This window comes from Sapajus apella, unplaced genomic scaffold (assembly GCF_009761245.1).
Source record: "Sapajus apella isolate SASKATOON/1434 unplaced genomic scaffold, GSC_monkey_1.0 scaffold8, whole genome shotgun sequence".
Taxonomy (NCBI): domain Eukaryota; kingdom Metazoa; phylum Chordata; class Mammalia; order Primates; family Cebidae; genus Sapajus; species Sapajus apella.
In genome coordinates, this window is record NW_022436948.1 from 6409690 (window position 1) to 6424771 (window position 15082).

The 15082-nt window shown below is 40.7% G+C and overlaps 1 protein-coding gene across 1 annotated transcript in view; it reads right to left on the minus strand.

Moving 5' to 3' along the window:
• IGSF5 (immunoglobulin superfamily member 5) overlaps positions 1-15082 on the minus strand; it is a 50011-nt gene that overhangs the window by 17303 nt on the left and 17626 nt on the right. Inside the window, exons 5-6 of the mRNA XM_032276839.1 lie at positions 13033-13332; positions 4154-4357 (exon numbers count right to left, since the gene is read on the minus strand). Coding sequence (XP_032132730.1) covers positions 4154-4357; positions 13033-13332 — 504 coding nt within the window. The remainder of the gene's footprint in view (positions 1-4153; positions 4358-13032; positions 13333-15082) is intronic.

Sequence of the window (15082 nt, forward strand, 5' to 3'; positions counted from 1 at the left end):
TATAATCCATGCTTCAATGTGCTCAAAAAAAAATTTTTTTTTTTGCCTGATTTATTTCACTTAACACAATGCTTTCCAGGGCTCATCTGTTTTATGGTGGAATCATATGTTCATTAACAGTTTGGTTAATGAACACAAAGTTACAGCTAGATAGGAGGGAAAGTTTCAGTGTTCTTCAGCACTGTAAGATGAATATTGTTAACTATAAAGTATTGTGTTTTCAAAAGTCTGGAAGAGGAGATTTTGAATGTTTACCACACAAAGAAATTATAAATGTTTGAGATGATGGATATAATTACCCTCATTTGATCATTGATACATTATATACACATATCAAAATATCACTCTGTATCCCACTTTTAAAAAGACAAATACTGCATTATTCCACTTATATAAGATGCTTAGAGTAGTCAAATTTATAGAGATAGAAAATAGAATCATGGTAGTAGAAAGTAGAAAGTAGCCAGGGACAGGGGGAAAGGAGGAATAGGGAGTTACTGTTTGATAGATACAGAGTTTATTTTGCCAGATGAACCTAGGTCTGTGGATGGATGGTAGTGATGGCTGCACGAAAGTCTAAATGTATTTATTGCTACTGAACTGTATACCCAAAAATGGTTAAAATGGAAATTGTTATGCTATACAGATTTTGTCACAATTTTTAAAAATAAACAAGTTTTAACAATAAACATGCAAAACTAGCCAGGAGAATACTAAAAGGGAAAGCCACAAGGCCGACTTGCCTGAAGAGACATTAAAACATACTGTAAAGCTTCTATAATTAAAATGGTGCAGTGTAAGTTCATGAATAGGCCAACAGACCAATGGAACAGAATAGAGAACCGAGAAAGAGACCTAAGTGCATATGGAAATCGGTATATGATAAAGGTGGCACCCCAAACCACCAAGCCAAAGACAGAGATTTCAGTCAATGCTGCTGGGATAACTGCTTCATCATTTGGAAGAAGACAAAATTAGATTCATACAACATACACACAGAAGAATGAATGAAACCTATAAAGACAAATAAATGAAACCATATAAAATATAAGCACCAGAAAAAAAAAAAAACTGCTATATAACAAAAGATTTCCTATGACTCAAAATGTAGATAAAGGGGGCCATCAGTCCTAACATAAAAAGAAAATCTTAAAACTAGAGGAACTGGATAGGGAAAATGTGGCACATATACACCATGGAATATTATGCAGCCATCAAAAACGATGAGTTTGGGTCCTTTGTAGGGACATGGATGAACCTGGAAACCATCATTCTCAGCAAACTGACAGAAGAGCAGAAGATCAAACACCGCATGTTCTCACTCATAGGCGGGTGTTGAACAATGGGAACACATGGACACAGGGAGGGGAGCACTACACACTGGGTCAGTTGGGGGGAAATAGGGGAGGGACGGTGGGGGGTGGGGAGCTGGGGAGAGATAGCAGGGGGAGAAATGCCAGATGTAGGTGATGGGGAGGAAGGCAGCAAATCACACTGCCAGGTATGTACCTATGCAACAATTTTGCATGTTCTTCACATGTACCCCAAAACCTAAAATGCAATAAAATAAATAAATGGGGGAAAAAAAAAACTAGAGGAAGTAAAAAGCCCAAAAATCTGAGAGAGAAAAGAATGAGCAAAACACATAGACAAGTTATAAAAACATATAAAAACTGTTCTCAATCATACAAAAAGATGGAATAGTAGTTCAACCTCACTTATAGTAAGATAAAATCAAAACTATGCTGAGATACCATTTCTTATTTACTTACCTTCCAGATTGGCATAACCTAAACACTATGGTGACACCCTGTTGGTCAGGCTGTGGGGAATCAGGAATTCTCATGTGTTGCTGGTAAGCATGCAAATAGTACAACTTTCTGGAGGGAAATTTGGCAATCCATGACAAAACTACATATACACTTAGCTTTTGACCTAGCAATCCTACTTCTGAGATTTTACCCAAAAACTACATTTCCATAAATATGAATATACACAACGTTATTCATTGCAACATTGCTTATAATTGCAAAATACCGAAAATGATCTAAATGCTCACATATTGGAGAATGGTTGAATAAACCACGGTGCATCTACAATAGGATTACCATGCAACTGTAATAAGAAAGGAAGAGAATCTCAATGAACTGACATGGATTGATATGCAAAAGAATATCTGTAGTGTCCTGCCTTTCATGTAAGAAAGAAGGGAATATAAGAAAATATTCATGTGTCTGAAATTATTTTAAGTTATACTGCAGAATGAATCACCCAATCACAAACCAAATTCATAGAGGAGCTAAGTCTAGACCATTAGCTTAGTTAAGGCTAGACCATGCATTTTAGTGATATATTCCATGTAAAAGAGTTAGCACAGTGCCTGGCACACACACACACACACACACACACAAAGTTACACACACACATTGAGTGGCAGTTAGTGTTAATAAAACTTAAAATGTAGGTCAACTGACATGTAAGCTAACATCAAAACTCTGATCTTAAGAAAAATAATCTAACTGAAGAAAATGTTCAAATAGCAGTACATGACATTTTTAACCAAAGGAAGAAAAGTAAGGACATACACACATTCAGCACACGGAAGGTCCTGGAGCATTCTCATGATAAAGCGTCCGTAGGCCTCTGAAGTCACAAACTGCCTAATTCTACGACAAGCCCACCCAGTGTTCATGTGCCCACCCCACCCTTGATCCCAACCCCAAGCAAGGCTACTGCTTTCATAGAATGTGGGAGTATCTCAGAGAACTTCGTTCTAAAGAAATATGGAATTATTTTTATTAATTGTATGGGTACTATTTTTTATTAACAGGAGATCTTATTTTTCTTTCTACCACTCAATCAACATTCACGTACAAAGGGAGATTTAAAATTCTTCAAAATAGGAAGCAACGTTTTAATGTGCTCGGATATGTAGATATGAGTCTAAAAAAAACCATAGCATCTAAATGACATTGTAATAGTTCTATATCCTTACAAATAAGCACAAAAATCCAATAATCAGTGTCTTTGGTGAGAAAGGCACTACTTCAATCATCTTTTCAAGAGCATGAAGATCTGAATCTTCCTGAGGGGTTGCATCAAGCCCCAAGGAAGCAACCCTCTTCCTTAAAAAAGTCCTTTTCTTCTCTAAGAATTTGCTGCCATCCCTTTCAAGTACTCTTAAAGCCGATGCATCTTTTGTTTTGGTTTTTATGTTACTGTTGTTGTCTCTCTGAGCTTTATTAAAATGCACTGACAAATAACAATTATATGTATTTACAGTGTACAATGTGGTATTTTGAGCTGTGTACCCATTGTGAAATGATTAAATCAAGCTAATTCATATATCTATCATCTCACATATTCACTATTTTGTGGTGAGAATAAGATCTGTTCTCTTAGCAATGTTCAAGTACACAATACATTATAATTAATTACAGTCATCATGCTGTACAATAGATATACAGAATTTATTTTTCGTGTCTAATTGAAACGTTGTACCCTCTGACCAACATCTCCCCAACCCCATTCCCACTCCCGCGTAACCACCATTCTACCTTCTGTTTCTATGAGCTTGGCTGTTTTAGATTCCACCTACAGTCGAGATCATACAATATTTGTCTTTCTGTGTCTGGTTTATTTCAGTTAGAATAACGTCCTTTAGCTTTCTCTAGGGTGTAGCAAAGGACAAGACTGTCTTCTTTCTGAAGGCTGACTAGTAGTCCACTGTGTCTGTATACCACATTTTCTTTATCTACTGATCTACACAGGTTGATTCCATTTCTTGGCTATTGTGAACAGTGATGTAATGAACATGGGAATGCAGATATCTCTTCAATATGAAGATGTCATTTCTTTTGGACGTAGCTCAGTAGTGGGATTGCCGGATTATACGATAGTTCTATTTTAATTTTTTGAGGAGCCCCCGTACTGTTTCCATAAAGGCTGTCACAATTTACACTCTCACCAACAGTGCAACCACATCTTCACCAACACTTGTTATCTTTTGTCTTTTTTATAATAGCATTCTAACAGAGGGAAAGTGACATTGTTGTTCACCTATCTTTTGAAAGAGCTGATGAGTTTGTTAACTTCAACTGCTTATACCAAAAGTTCAAAAGTACATACACATCTAAATGAACAAAAAAGTCACCTCTTTTTCTTCTGCAGCAGCAGCAGCAGCAGCGGCAGCAGCAGCCGCAGGAGCAGCAGCGGCAGCAGCAGCGAATCGTAAGGGCGCACGTCAGCGTCAGGAGCAGGGCGCCTGATAGTCCAAGTGCAGCTTTGGCCCAAGTAGGCAACGAAAAACCCAAGCCTGGTAAAAAAACTGGATAGCTACTTCTGCCTCCTCCAGCGTCTAAAGGAGAAAAAATATATTTTAGTGATACTGGCATTGCCTCGAATCCCAGATTCTGCCCCATTACCAGTTGCATTATGTTTTCTAATAATGTTATAACTATTCAGCCTGCTACAGCTAAGCGGTCATAGGACAAGTTTCTTTCAATGTGTTTAGTTATTCAATACTCTACAGTACCTTCCATCACAATACTTATTTCTGCCAGTAAACAACTTCTTAGTAACCCAGTTCAAGTGTTGGCTGTTTAATGTCTCTAATATCCCTGAGAGGTAGACAAGGCAGGGCTGGGCTAACAATCCCCTAAGGTTGGCATAGTGGGGGTCACATTTGACATCCTTTGTTTAATCATGAAATACTTTTGAGCACTACTGCCGGACGAGATTGGAATAAAGACGTTTTGTTCGCCCTTCCATGTCCCCACTCGCCGGGAGTCCAGAGCCCAAGAAAACCAGGACATTTTGAGGGAGGCTCACTTCTGAAGGAACTACAGTTCATGGCTTTTCACCCCAGCCCCATCCAACTCCCTGACCCTCAAATTTATTCCTTACGCAGTAATTGCTTTTTCCAATGCTTTTCAGGAGGCACCTTCCTTAGTGCGTTCATTGGCCTCTTATTTTACCCAGTAGTTGGAGGTAAGAGGACAAAAGGGTAAGGTGAGACAGAGCAATCAGGAAGCAAGAGGGATGTGGGGAGAGAAGGAGAGAGGAAAAAGCCATTTTGATTCTTTTCCACCATGTCTTAGCCAGAGCTGCCGTGGCTTCACATGATTATCCAAATTCAAATTTAAGTTAATTAAAAATACGTGTCATTAAATATTCAGTGCCTCAGTTGCTCTAGCCAAGTGCTCAGTCACCACAGATGTAGAACATTTTTATCATCACAGAAAGGGACAGTATGGGAATGACACTGATGTTCCCAAGAGGGTCCTAATTCAGCACTGTACTTCTCCCCACCACACCACTCTGAAGTCAAACCACACACATGTAAGTTGATCTGTTTAATTGTGAATTGTTATTTAACAAAAGGCTGTCACTCAACCCTGCATGCTTGGGTGGTGTCTTAATGTAAATACATGCTATTTCTTTAGAAAATATTGAAACTAGTCATTAGAGAATATTGAAACAGTAGACTTCCTATGAAGGAACATGGGGTTTGCTTGGAACTCAACGGCCATCCACCGCTTTGGAACCAGAGACTAGAGTTGAAAATCAGCTCTTAGATGTTCTTCCTTAGAATTTTCCTTGAAAATTGACCTTGCAATAGTAGTTTGCTATTCCTGTGTCAAAGATAAATGCTCAGAATAAGTTGCAGGAGTGATTACAGATAATCATTCATGCCCTGGTGTCTATAATTATGAACTACCTTGGTGCTAACTCATGGGCTAGCAAGGAATCAATTGCAGAATAACTCATACACATGTCTAAAAACAAGTGCTTAAATTCAGAGAACTCTTGTGCTTTGGCGAATTACACAATATAAAAAGATACTTGTCTTTTGCCCTTCTTGAAAAGCTTCTCTGCATTACCTGAGATGAGTTTTTTAATTTTTCTTATAAGAAATGTCAAATAATTTTGACAGTTCCTTTTTTTAACATCTCATATTCATTGCCATCTCAAATGTCTGTGAAATCAATTGCCCCTTTCATTTATTCCTATATATACCTGCTACTGTCTAAACTGGGGACTCAGTCCCCTCAAGGTCAAGGACTACGTCTTATTTTTCTTACATCCCAAATACATATTAGGAACAATGGATATGTGATGGTTAATACTGAGTGTTAACTTGATTGGATTGAGGAATGCAAAGTATTGACCCTGGGTATGTCTGTGAAGGTGTTGCCAAAGGAGATTAACTTTTGATTCAGTGGGCTGGGAAAAGCAGACCCACCCTTAATCTGGGTGGGCACCATCTAATCAGCTGCCAGTGCAGCCAGGAGACATATATATATATCCTATTAGTTCTGTCCCTCTAGAGAAACCAGACTAATATAGGATGGATGGATTGAGGGATGGATGGATGGATGGATGGGTAGATGAATGAGTGAGTGAGTGGGTGGATGGGTGCATAGATGAATGGATGAAGGGACAGATTAAGAGAAAGTTCTCTTCTGACTCTCCATGGAGAAGAGAAGTCTATGCACCAGGCAGTCAGCTGCAGCTGAACCAGATCTAGGGCTCACCTTTCTCCCCACAGTAAGATGCCCAGAGCAGAACTGTAGGATTATAAGAAAATCAAACTACTTTCCTAATGCTATCTCCACATCTCCCACCATCTGAGATGAGCTGGAACAGATAGAGACTCGTAAAGGGTTCTCCCGAAAATGGTGAAGAGGGAAGGAATAGATTACAGCCTTCCCACCCCCAGAGCTGAAGCAGTAACACAAGCCAGACCCTTCACATGCAGCGAGCACATTTATCCCCTTGCTCCACAGACAGCAGAATCCCAAGCATCACCTGGAATACCATTGCACATGCAGATTCAAAGCCCGCCTCCAGGGACACAAAGTCAGGATATCTGGAATGATACCCCAAGTGATTTTGAGGCAGAGAGTTAGTGACCCACATTTTGGGAATCCCTTGTGTGCAGCCAAGATGTAAACACTGCCCATGCTACCCACAACATGACAGGATGCGCTCACACTGTCCCCCTCACAGGTGTGATAGCAAAACGATGAAGTCCAGAGTTGCCTCGATGATCGTCACAGTCCTGAGTTGAAAGTTGGACCACTGTGTGGGAGCTTTATGACTCAGTTAAGAGCTTTAGGTTTCCTGTGGATGGAGCCAGTCAAATCTCATGACCAGCATTTCTTGCTGCATTACATTTGGCTCTGGCTCACTTGCCAGTAACAACTCCTGTCCCACCAGGCTGTTCGGGGGTGTGTGTAAAAGTTCTGAGAATGCTGTAAGCTACAATGCACAGGTTCAAGATGGCAGTGGTCATCCTCTTTCCAGTCTAATGGACTCTTACTAACTGAAGTTTGCAAATGTAGCAAGCTTTCTTAAAAGGGAGCTGACTGGGGTTAACCATTAAGGTCTGGCTCAAGATTTAAGAAATAGGCTTGAAATTCTCGCTGGCGTAAGACAGCATGCTTGTTAACTTACTCACACACTCCCTATCAGCAGACTTTTCTTCTCCTACCACAGAGAATACGAGTGTGCCAACCTTCTTGAGTCTGGACATTACATTTCCTCTAATCTAGCACAGACAGAGCCTGCCTTATTTTCAGGGAATGCATGCTTAACAGAAGGGAAGGGACACTTTGCTGGGGATGGTGACTGAATCAAGGGAGAGACTGAGGGCCAGAGGGACTTTAAACACTCTTTTGTCCCTTAATTTAACCACAAAGTCCAGAAAGTGATGCCTGTGCTCAGTCAAAAGCCCCAAACTCTGACCCAAATGACAGCTGGTGTTAGGAACCACATCACTTACTCTTTCGCTTGTTATTTGTTGTGACCACCCTCCATTGGAAGGCGAATTTTCCAAGGAGTTTTATGCCTAGGTGAGACTGAGGTCTCCCTTTAATCCAGTGGAGCCCAAATCTCCAAGTGGAGATTAAAGCACATGGTGCTTTAATAATGTACGAGTCAGCAAGAGGCATATTTAGTGCTGGAGATACACAGATAGACCTTTCTTATTTTTATAACCATTTCAAATTTATCATATATAACATATATATGTGTGTGTGTGTGTGTGTGTATATATATATATATCTCCATAGGTATACACACATGCATGGATATTTTTGTTTAGTATGCGGCTAATTTTTTTAAAAAAGAGTGCATTTACTGTAGATTGAAAAATAGATCATAGCCATATATTATGGACAAATCAGAAATCTGACAGTGGACAGAGAACACAGACTCTTGGAATGATCTCATCTACAATCCAATCTTTTCATCATGCAGACAAGACACTCAGGGAGACGAATTAAACGGCACAGGGAGCCCAGAACGGGAAGCCACAGGGCCCCTGACTTATATCTTTCCATACTGCCATGCTTTGTCTCCAATGTGGAATAATCCTTCTGAGGAAAATATGGCCCAGATACAACATAAATATATTTGCATAAAGTCTACAGTGGGGTGCTGGTCTGTGTCTTGTACACTATGGAGGGTGTGGGTGTGCCTGGCTCAAGGGGAATGGCGGCTTTGCTGGAGCAGATGAGTATACCTGAGTTACCCACACTCAGTGACTAAGGAAGATTAGCTCCAAGGTCCACGCTGCTTGCCTATCTCCCTATGCTCCATCACACCTCTGTGTGCTTGTTAGGGCCCCATGACTGACTTTACCATGTGCTTTAGTCTCCGCTTGGAGATTGTCCTTTCCCCATCTGTGAAGAAAAGGAAAATAGCATTTCCCAGATGCTCTCAAAGGAATGCATAGAGTTTTAAAAAGGTATAGAATTTCTTGAAACCAAATGTATTAATATAAAATGTCAGCACCAACATGTGCCAGGTACATATTAATACCAAATGTCATCACCATCAATCGTGTGCAAAGCACACCCCTGTGCCCATGAGAGGTGACACAGGAGATCTCCGAATTAACACTGTAAATGAGAACAACCACTCCCTCTCCAGTCCTGTGTGCTCTGGGGCAAGGACTGTTCTAAAATACAGGCTCAGAGAGGGTAAGTAACTTGCACAGAACACACAGGTAGTGATTGGGTGAGCTGGGATTGGAACCCAGGCTGTCTAATGTCCAAGTCTGTATAGACATAACACTTGATCGGGCTGGATGGAAGCCCAAGCCTTAGAGACTTTTTCAGTTCAGTAGCCCCCAAATCCTGGCCACCCATTAGAGGAATTTGGGAACTTTTTTACAATTGCAATTCCCAGGCTCCACAAAAACCAATGAAACTAAACCCCCAAGAGGGACCTGAGCCTCCACATATTTATGAAGAAGCTTCCTCTGCTGGCTCTGACCCACAGCTGGGAGAGAGAACTTCTCTATTCTTCTCCCACCCACGTCACAGGTGAGAAAACTGAGCCCGGAAGGTTGCTGGCTTGCCCAAAGTTGCACCGTCAGTGCCACAGGAAAAGCCTAGGACTGCCACTTCTACTACACCCCTCTGCGCCCAAAATTGCCATTTCTCAAAATAGTAAGGTTATGACCAGGAATCACTACATTCTACAAGGTGCTCATGTGTCCGAAAAACAGTGCTTCACATTAACCATTTCACAACCTACCCACAAGTAAGTGCACAAAGAAAACCACCCCGAGGGGCAGGTGGCTCTAACAATGCATGTCCCAAGATGGGGTGAGAGGGCCTCACTCTCTAGTTCTGGATACATCAGCAGTGCTCGAGGTTTGTGTCACTTCTGTAGTTAAGAAAATCAATTTCTAAAAAACAGGTCTGAAGCGAGCATCAGCCCTCCCAGTATGCTTCTCTCTAAAGAAACCTTTTGAACTATAAACCAGAAAGTATTTCATACAACCCTGTGGCTTGCCCTGATTGGATAGGCCTCCAAAGCTGACGTCATTCTTCTTTCAATGACTTGGAGAGACCATTTCAGAAATTAAAACAAATGCTTTGCACTTTTAGGAAATGGGTGGAAAAATTGATGTTTATCTGATTCCTGAAGAAGCCTGAATGGGCACAGCCCCTTTAATTCTTGGCTCTCTGGAAACCTGGGTGTGCTCCTCACAGCCTTGTCTGGTCACCAGCTCTGCCAGCCAAGGCTGCAATGAGGTCTTCAGCTAATAAAACTTACATAAAACACGCAACATGCAGCCAACCACCAGCTGCACTGGCTCTTGATGAATAATTTAGAAACAAATTACCCTTTTCCAAATGAGTCCAATAAAGTTAGACTCATTGCAAGCCTCCACCGGGCCTCCCTCTCCCAGCCGTCATGCCTCTGGCTGCTGTCATTAAGTCGCCAGTCTTGGTCTAAGAAGAATTCAGGTGAGTTAAACCTGATCAAGGGAAATTAAGAAATTGCTCCCTTTCCCTTCCACCATAAAAAGAAAACATTTGCTGGCAAGCCAGTCGCTAAAATCCATCTCTCTAAGGTACCATCAATCAGGCCAGAACTCCTGCTGTATCATTACCTTGTTAAAATATATGCTTTAAACAGTCCATTTTATTCCATTTGGTGCTAATGGAATTTTTAAGAATCTTCCCTTTCAAAGCCTGGACCGTACGTTATTATATTTAAGTAGACTAACTTATGATATTTAAGGTTAGCTCCCTGGAGAAATGACTGATTCCAGGCGGGGACTTGGGAATGCAAAGTGAGTCTGGAAGACCTTACAGGTCCAGGTGCTGGAAAACTAACAGGAGGCTGTTGGAAGGATGCCAGCACAGCTTGAAGGGACACTGATGGCCAAGTCTGGAGCAATCTGAGTGTCAAAATGAAAAATGACAGGAACAGATTACAGTGTGTTGAACAAAACTGAGTCCCTACTAAAATGCAAAAAAGAAAACGGAAGAAAGGGGAGAGAAGTCTCTTGTTTAACAAAAGAAAGCCAATTACTAGATACAGAAAGAACAATAGAGGCAGAAAATCACTCTTTACAACCACCGTAGAAGTCATCGATTCAGGCAATGATTTATCAATGAATGTAAAAGTTAGTAGGTGAAAAAAGAACAAAATCATCTCCTTCGCAAGGACATGGACGGAGCTGGAGGTCGCTATCCTTGGCAAACTAACGCAGGAACAGAAAACTAAATACTGCGCGTTCTTACTTATAAGTAGGAGCTAAATGATGAGAACACATGGACATATAGAGGGTAACAACACACACTTGGGTCTATCTGAGGGTGGAGGGTGGGAGGAAGGAGAGGAGCAGGAAAAATAACTAATGGGTACTAGGCTTAGTACCTAGGTCATAAAATAATTTCTACAACAATCCCCTGTGACGCGAGTTTACCTATATAACAAACCAGCGTGTATAACCCTAAACTTAAAAGTTTCAAAAAACAATTTTGTTAGGTGAAAGACTGTGGGTAAACAGGGTATTCCCACAATATCTACTGATTACACATTAATTATAAAGGCAAAAAAGGTACTTTTATGATGGATAAATTCAGGGTATGCCACCTTCACCAAAGGGTCAAACTTAGACCCATGTGAGTGAAAATTGTCATCCTGTAACCACATGACATTACCTATATCTTGCCAAAAATATGTAGCCTAAATCAAAGTATGTTGAAAATTTTAGACAAATCCAAATTGAGAGGCACCTTGCAAAAACAATCTGTACAAAATGTTCAAAAATGTTTGTCTCAGAAAAGACCCCAAAAAATGGGAGAACACCAAGTGAAGTTGAAGGCAGAGATGAGGGTGATGTTTCCACCAGCCAAGGAAGTGGAAGATGGCCAGCAACCACAAGGAAACAAGGGGAGAGGCAAGAAACAGAGGCTCCCTCGCAGCCCTCACGGGGAACCAGCCCAGCTGACACCGTGATCTCAGACTTCCAACCTTCAGGACAGGGAGAAAATCCCTTTCTCTTGTTTAAGCCACCAAGCCTGTGGTCTCCTGTTACGACAGCCACAGGACCTCATATACCCTCCACGTGGCTGCTCACACAGCAAGCAGTGTTTCCAGGTGAGCAGTTTCTGGAGACAGACTGCCTGGGGTTGCCCTGTCATTTACTCCCTCTACAGACCTGGGCAAAATCCCAACAGCACTGTCCCTGTCATCTTGCCTTTACAATAGGAATAACAGCAACACTCACTCATACAGCTGTCAAGCAGGTTAATTCTGTGACTATTTGAGAAGTGCTCAGAACGGTGCCTGACAACTTGGTAAGTGCTGGGAATGCTGTTTCTTATTGTTGTTATTATTATTACTTGGCTTTGGCTGTGGCTTTGTTCTGAACTTTGGAAGATCTCAGGTAAAGATGTTGTCATGGTGGGAAAAGCTTCAGATGAGAAGCTTTTTTTTCTTCTTAGCTTCTAGGCCCAGCTCTACCATTGTGGCATGTGACCCAGAGGGAAGCACAGAATTTCTCCAGGCCTTGCTTCCTCTTTTGTAAAATGTTAAGTTAAAGTCAATCTCCAGCACCCCTGGTCCACCCTGTCCAGGCTGATTCAAAGCTCACAGGCTGTATGGGCCCTTTCAAGGAATGTGGTTAGAGTTTCCGTTATGCCAAACATCCCACAGCAGATTCTTTAGGCGGACCTGAGCTTTAAAGTTATGTCGCTTAGTCAAGTTGAACTATACATACAGGCTCGACACTTTCAAATACACTGTGGATTTGCTGGGTTAAAAAAAAAATGAAGCATTAGAGTTCCACTTAGATTGGAAAAAATCCAGGGAGACCTGAACACCCTCCTGCAATACGAGGAGCTGCTGTCTCAGGGGGTGGGATCGAACTGAAACAGTGGTGGGTAAAAGCTAGAGAAAAAGTGTTTAATTCCAGTATTTGTCTCCAAACTTGATGTTCTTTGATGATAAATAATTGCCAAGATTCTAAATGGTTTTCAAATGTTATTTAAAAAAAAAAAGGGAGAGAGAGAAGAAAAAAACTTAGAGATGGAATTTAAAAAGCCAATGAGGGTCCAGGATTAGGAAGCTGACAGCAGATGTGATCAGCCTGATCACCCCTACCCGAAATCAAAGTCGCCGTATGATTGCTCCAGGCACTGTGGATGAAGCAGCATTCTACATAAGATTTAAGCATGAAACAATCATTCGTTTCATATAAAGCAGAAAGTCTTCACTTACCTCGGTGAGGCCGCATCACAGTGAGATTTACAGTTGCAGACTTGGAGGCCTGCAGGCTCTTCAAGGTAGCCACGCAAGTCAAAGTCCCATTGCCCTGTGGGATCAGATCCAGGATGCTCACTGCACTCTGAAGGTCGCTGGGCTCCGGAGCAAAATAATAGCTTGAATGGCTGACCAGGGCACCGAGCTCCCAGAAAATATCCGGGAGCACGGGCCAGTTCAAGGCTCGACAAGTAACTCTACAAGGTTCATTCTCAACGACTACAAGATTATCATTGGGAATGAACAACTCTCCCATAACTAAAGAAGAAAAGAGAGAAACACACTGAACACATGACTGTGCCTCTCACTTCTAAGGTTTTATTTTTCTTTCTTTTCTTTTTTAAAGATTTTTCTTTCTTTTCTTTTTTGCTTCAAATCACATTTTGTGAGACCTATTTTCCCAAGCTCAAAGAGGCTGCATCTCTGCTAGGAGATCTTAACTCAGATTTTATCTGAGTCTTTTTTGTACACCTGCTATGGTCTCTGAAGAAGGTGAGGTTGCTCACAAGAAAACACAAAGTTACATAGAAAATGCTTCATAAAAATCAGAAACCAGGGGGAAATAATGATACGGGAAACAAAAAAGGGAGTGCATGCCATGAGAGGCTATGCAATCTCTGAAGGAGCCACAAAGTTATCTTGGGCTGCCCAGGGAGCAAAGGGAAAAAGAGAAACGAGCTTCACCTTCTCACTGTGAGGAGGATACAGCCCAGGGTGGGACACAAGTCTCCCCAGGAGTTTTGGTCAATTAGATACATTTTATTTATTTCTGGGTCATATAGTCTTAAACATAACTTCCTATGATATTGACTTAACATAGGTTTCTCATTACAAATTAAATCAAAATCCAATCTAATCTTTACAGAAATAACTAAACCAAATCATGTATCAGAATAGCTTAGATAAGCTATTTTTTATTTTTTAGAACACCCTTGCATAGGTCAGTGTTCACACTGCAAATAACACATATGAAAATAACACTTGTTTTCACAGGTATTACTAAACAACCTGAGAATTGGCCCCAGTAAAGACACAGCCTTAGTGAAATGTACATTATATATATATATATATATATATATGAGATAGATAGAGAGAGAGAGAGAGAGAGAGAGAGAGAGAGAGAGAAATGTCCAAGCTAAAACATGCTGAAACTCTGGGCCACACAACATAATGGAAAGAATACTGGACTAAGAATCAAAAAATCTGTTTTCAATACTGGCTCTACCAGAAAATTGTCATCCCTTTGGGCAAGTCACTGAATTTTTCCTGGCTCTCTTTTTTGTACTTACTGAATGAGATAGTTTGACCAGATCAGCAGTTCTCAAACACTTTGGTTTCAGTACCTTTTATACTCTTCAAAATCATTGAGGACTCCAAAGACCTTTCACTTATGTGGGTTTTAGCTAGTAACAATTATCGTATTTGAAATTAAAATTAAACAATTATTTTAAATATGTATTTTAAAATAATTTATTATGTGTAAATTTTGATTAGCATATTTTCATGGAAATAAATTACACTTTTAAACAAAAAAAAAATAAGAGGAGTGACATTGTTTTATACTTATGCAAATCTCTGTAATGTCTGGCTGGATTCTCATAGTTTTTTCGTCAGTCTGTTGCAATATACTGCTTTGTTTGAAGAATGTAAAGAAAACCTGACTTCACACAGATATGTAGTTGGAACAGTGAGGAGTATTTAATAGCTTTTTCAGATAATTGTGGATATTCTTGAATACTGTTACCAAAGCTTACTTTTTTTCTTTTTCTTTGTTTTGTTTTGTTTGTTTGTTTTTGAGATGGAGTTTCTCTCTTGTTGCCCAGGTTGGAATGCAATGGCATAATCTTGGCTCATGGCAACCTCTGCCTCTTGGGTTCAAGCAATTCTCCTGCCTCAGCCTCCCGAGTAGCTGGGATTACAGGCATGCACCACCACGCCTGACTAATTTTGTATTTTTAGTAGAGATGTGCTTTCTCCAGGTTGGTCAGGCTGGTCTCAAACTCTTGAC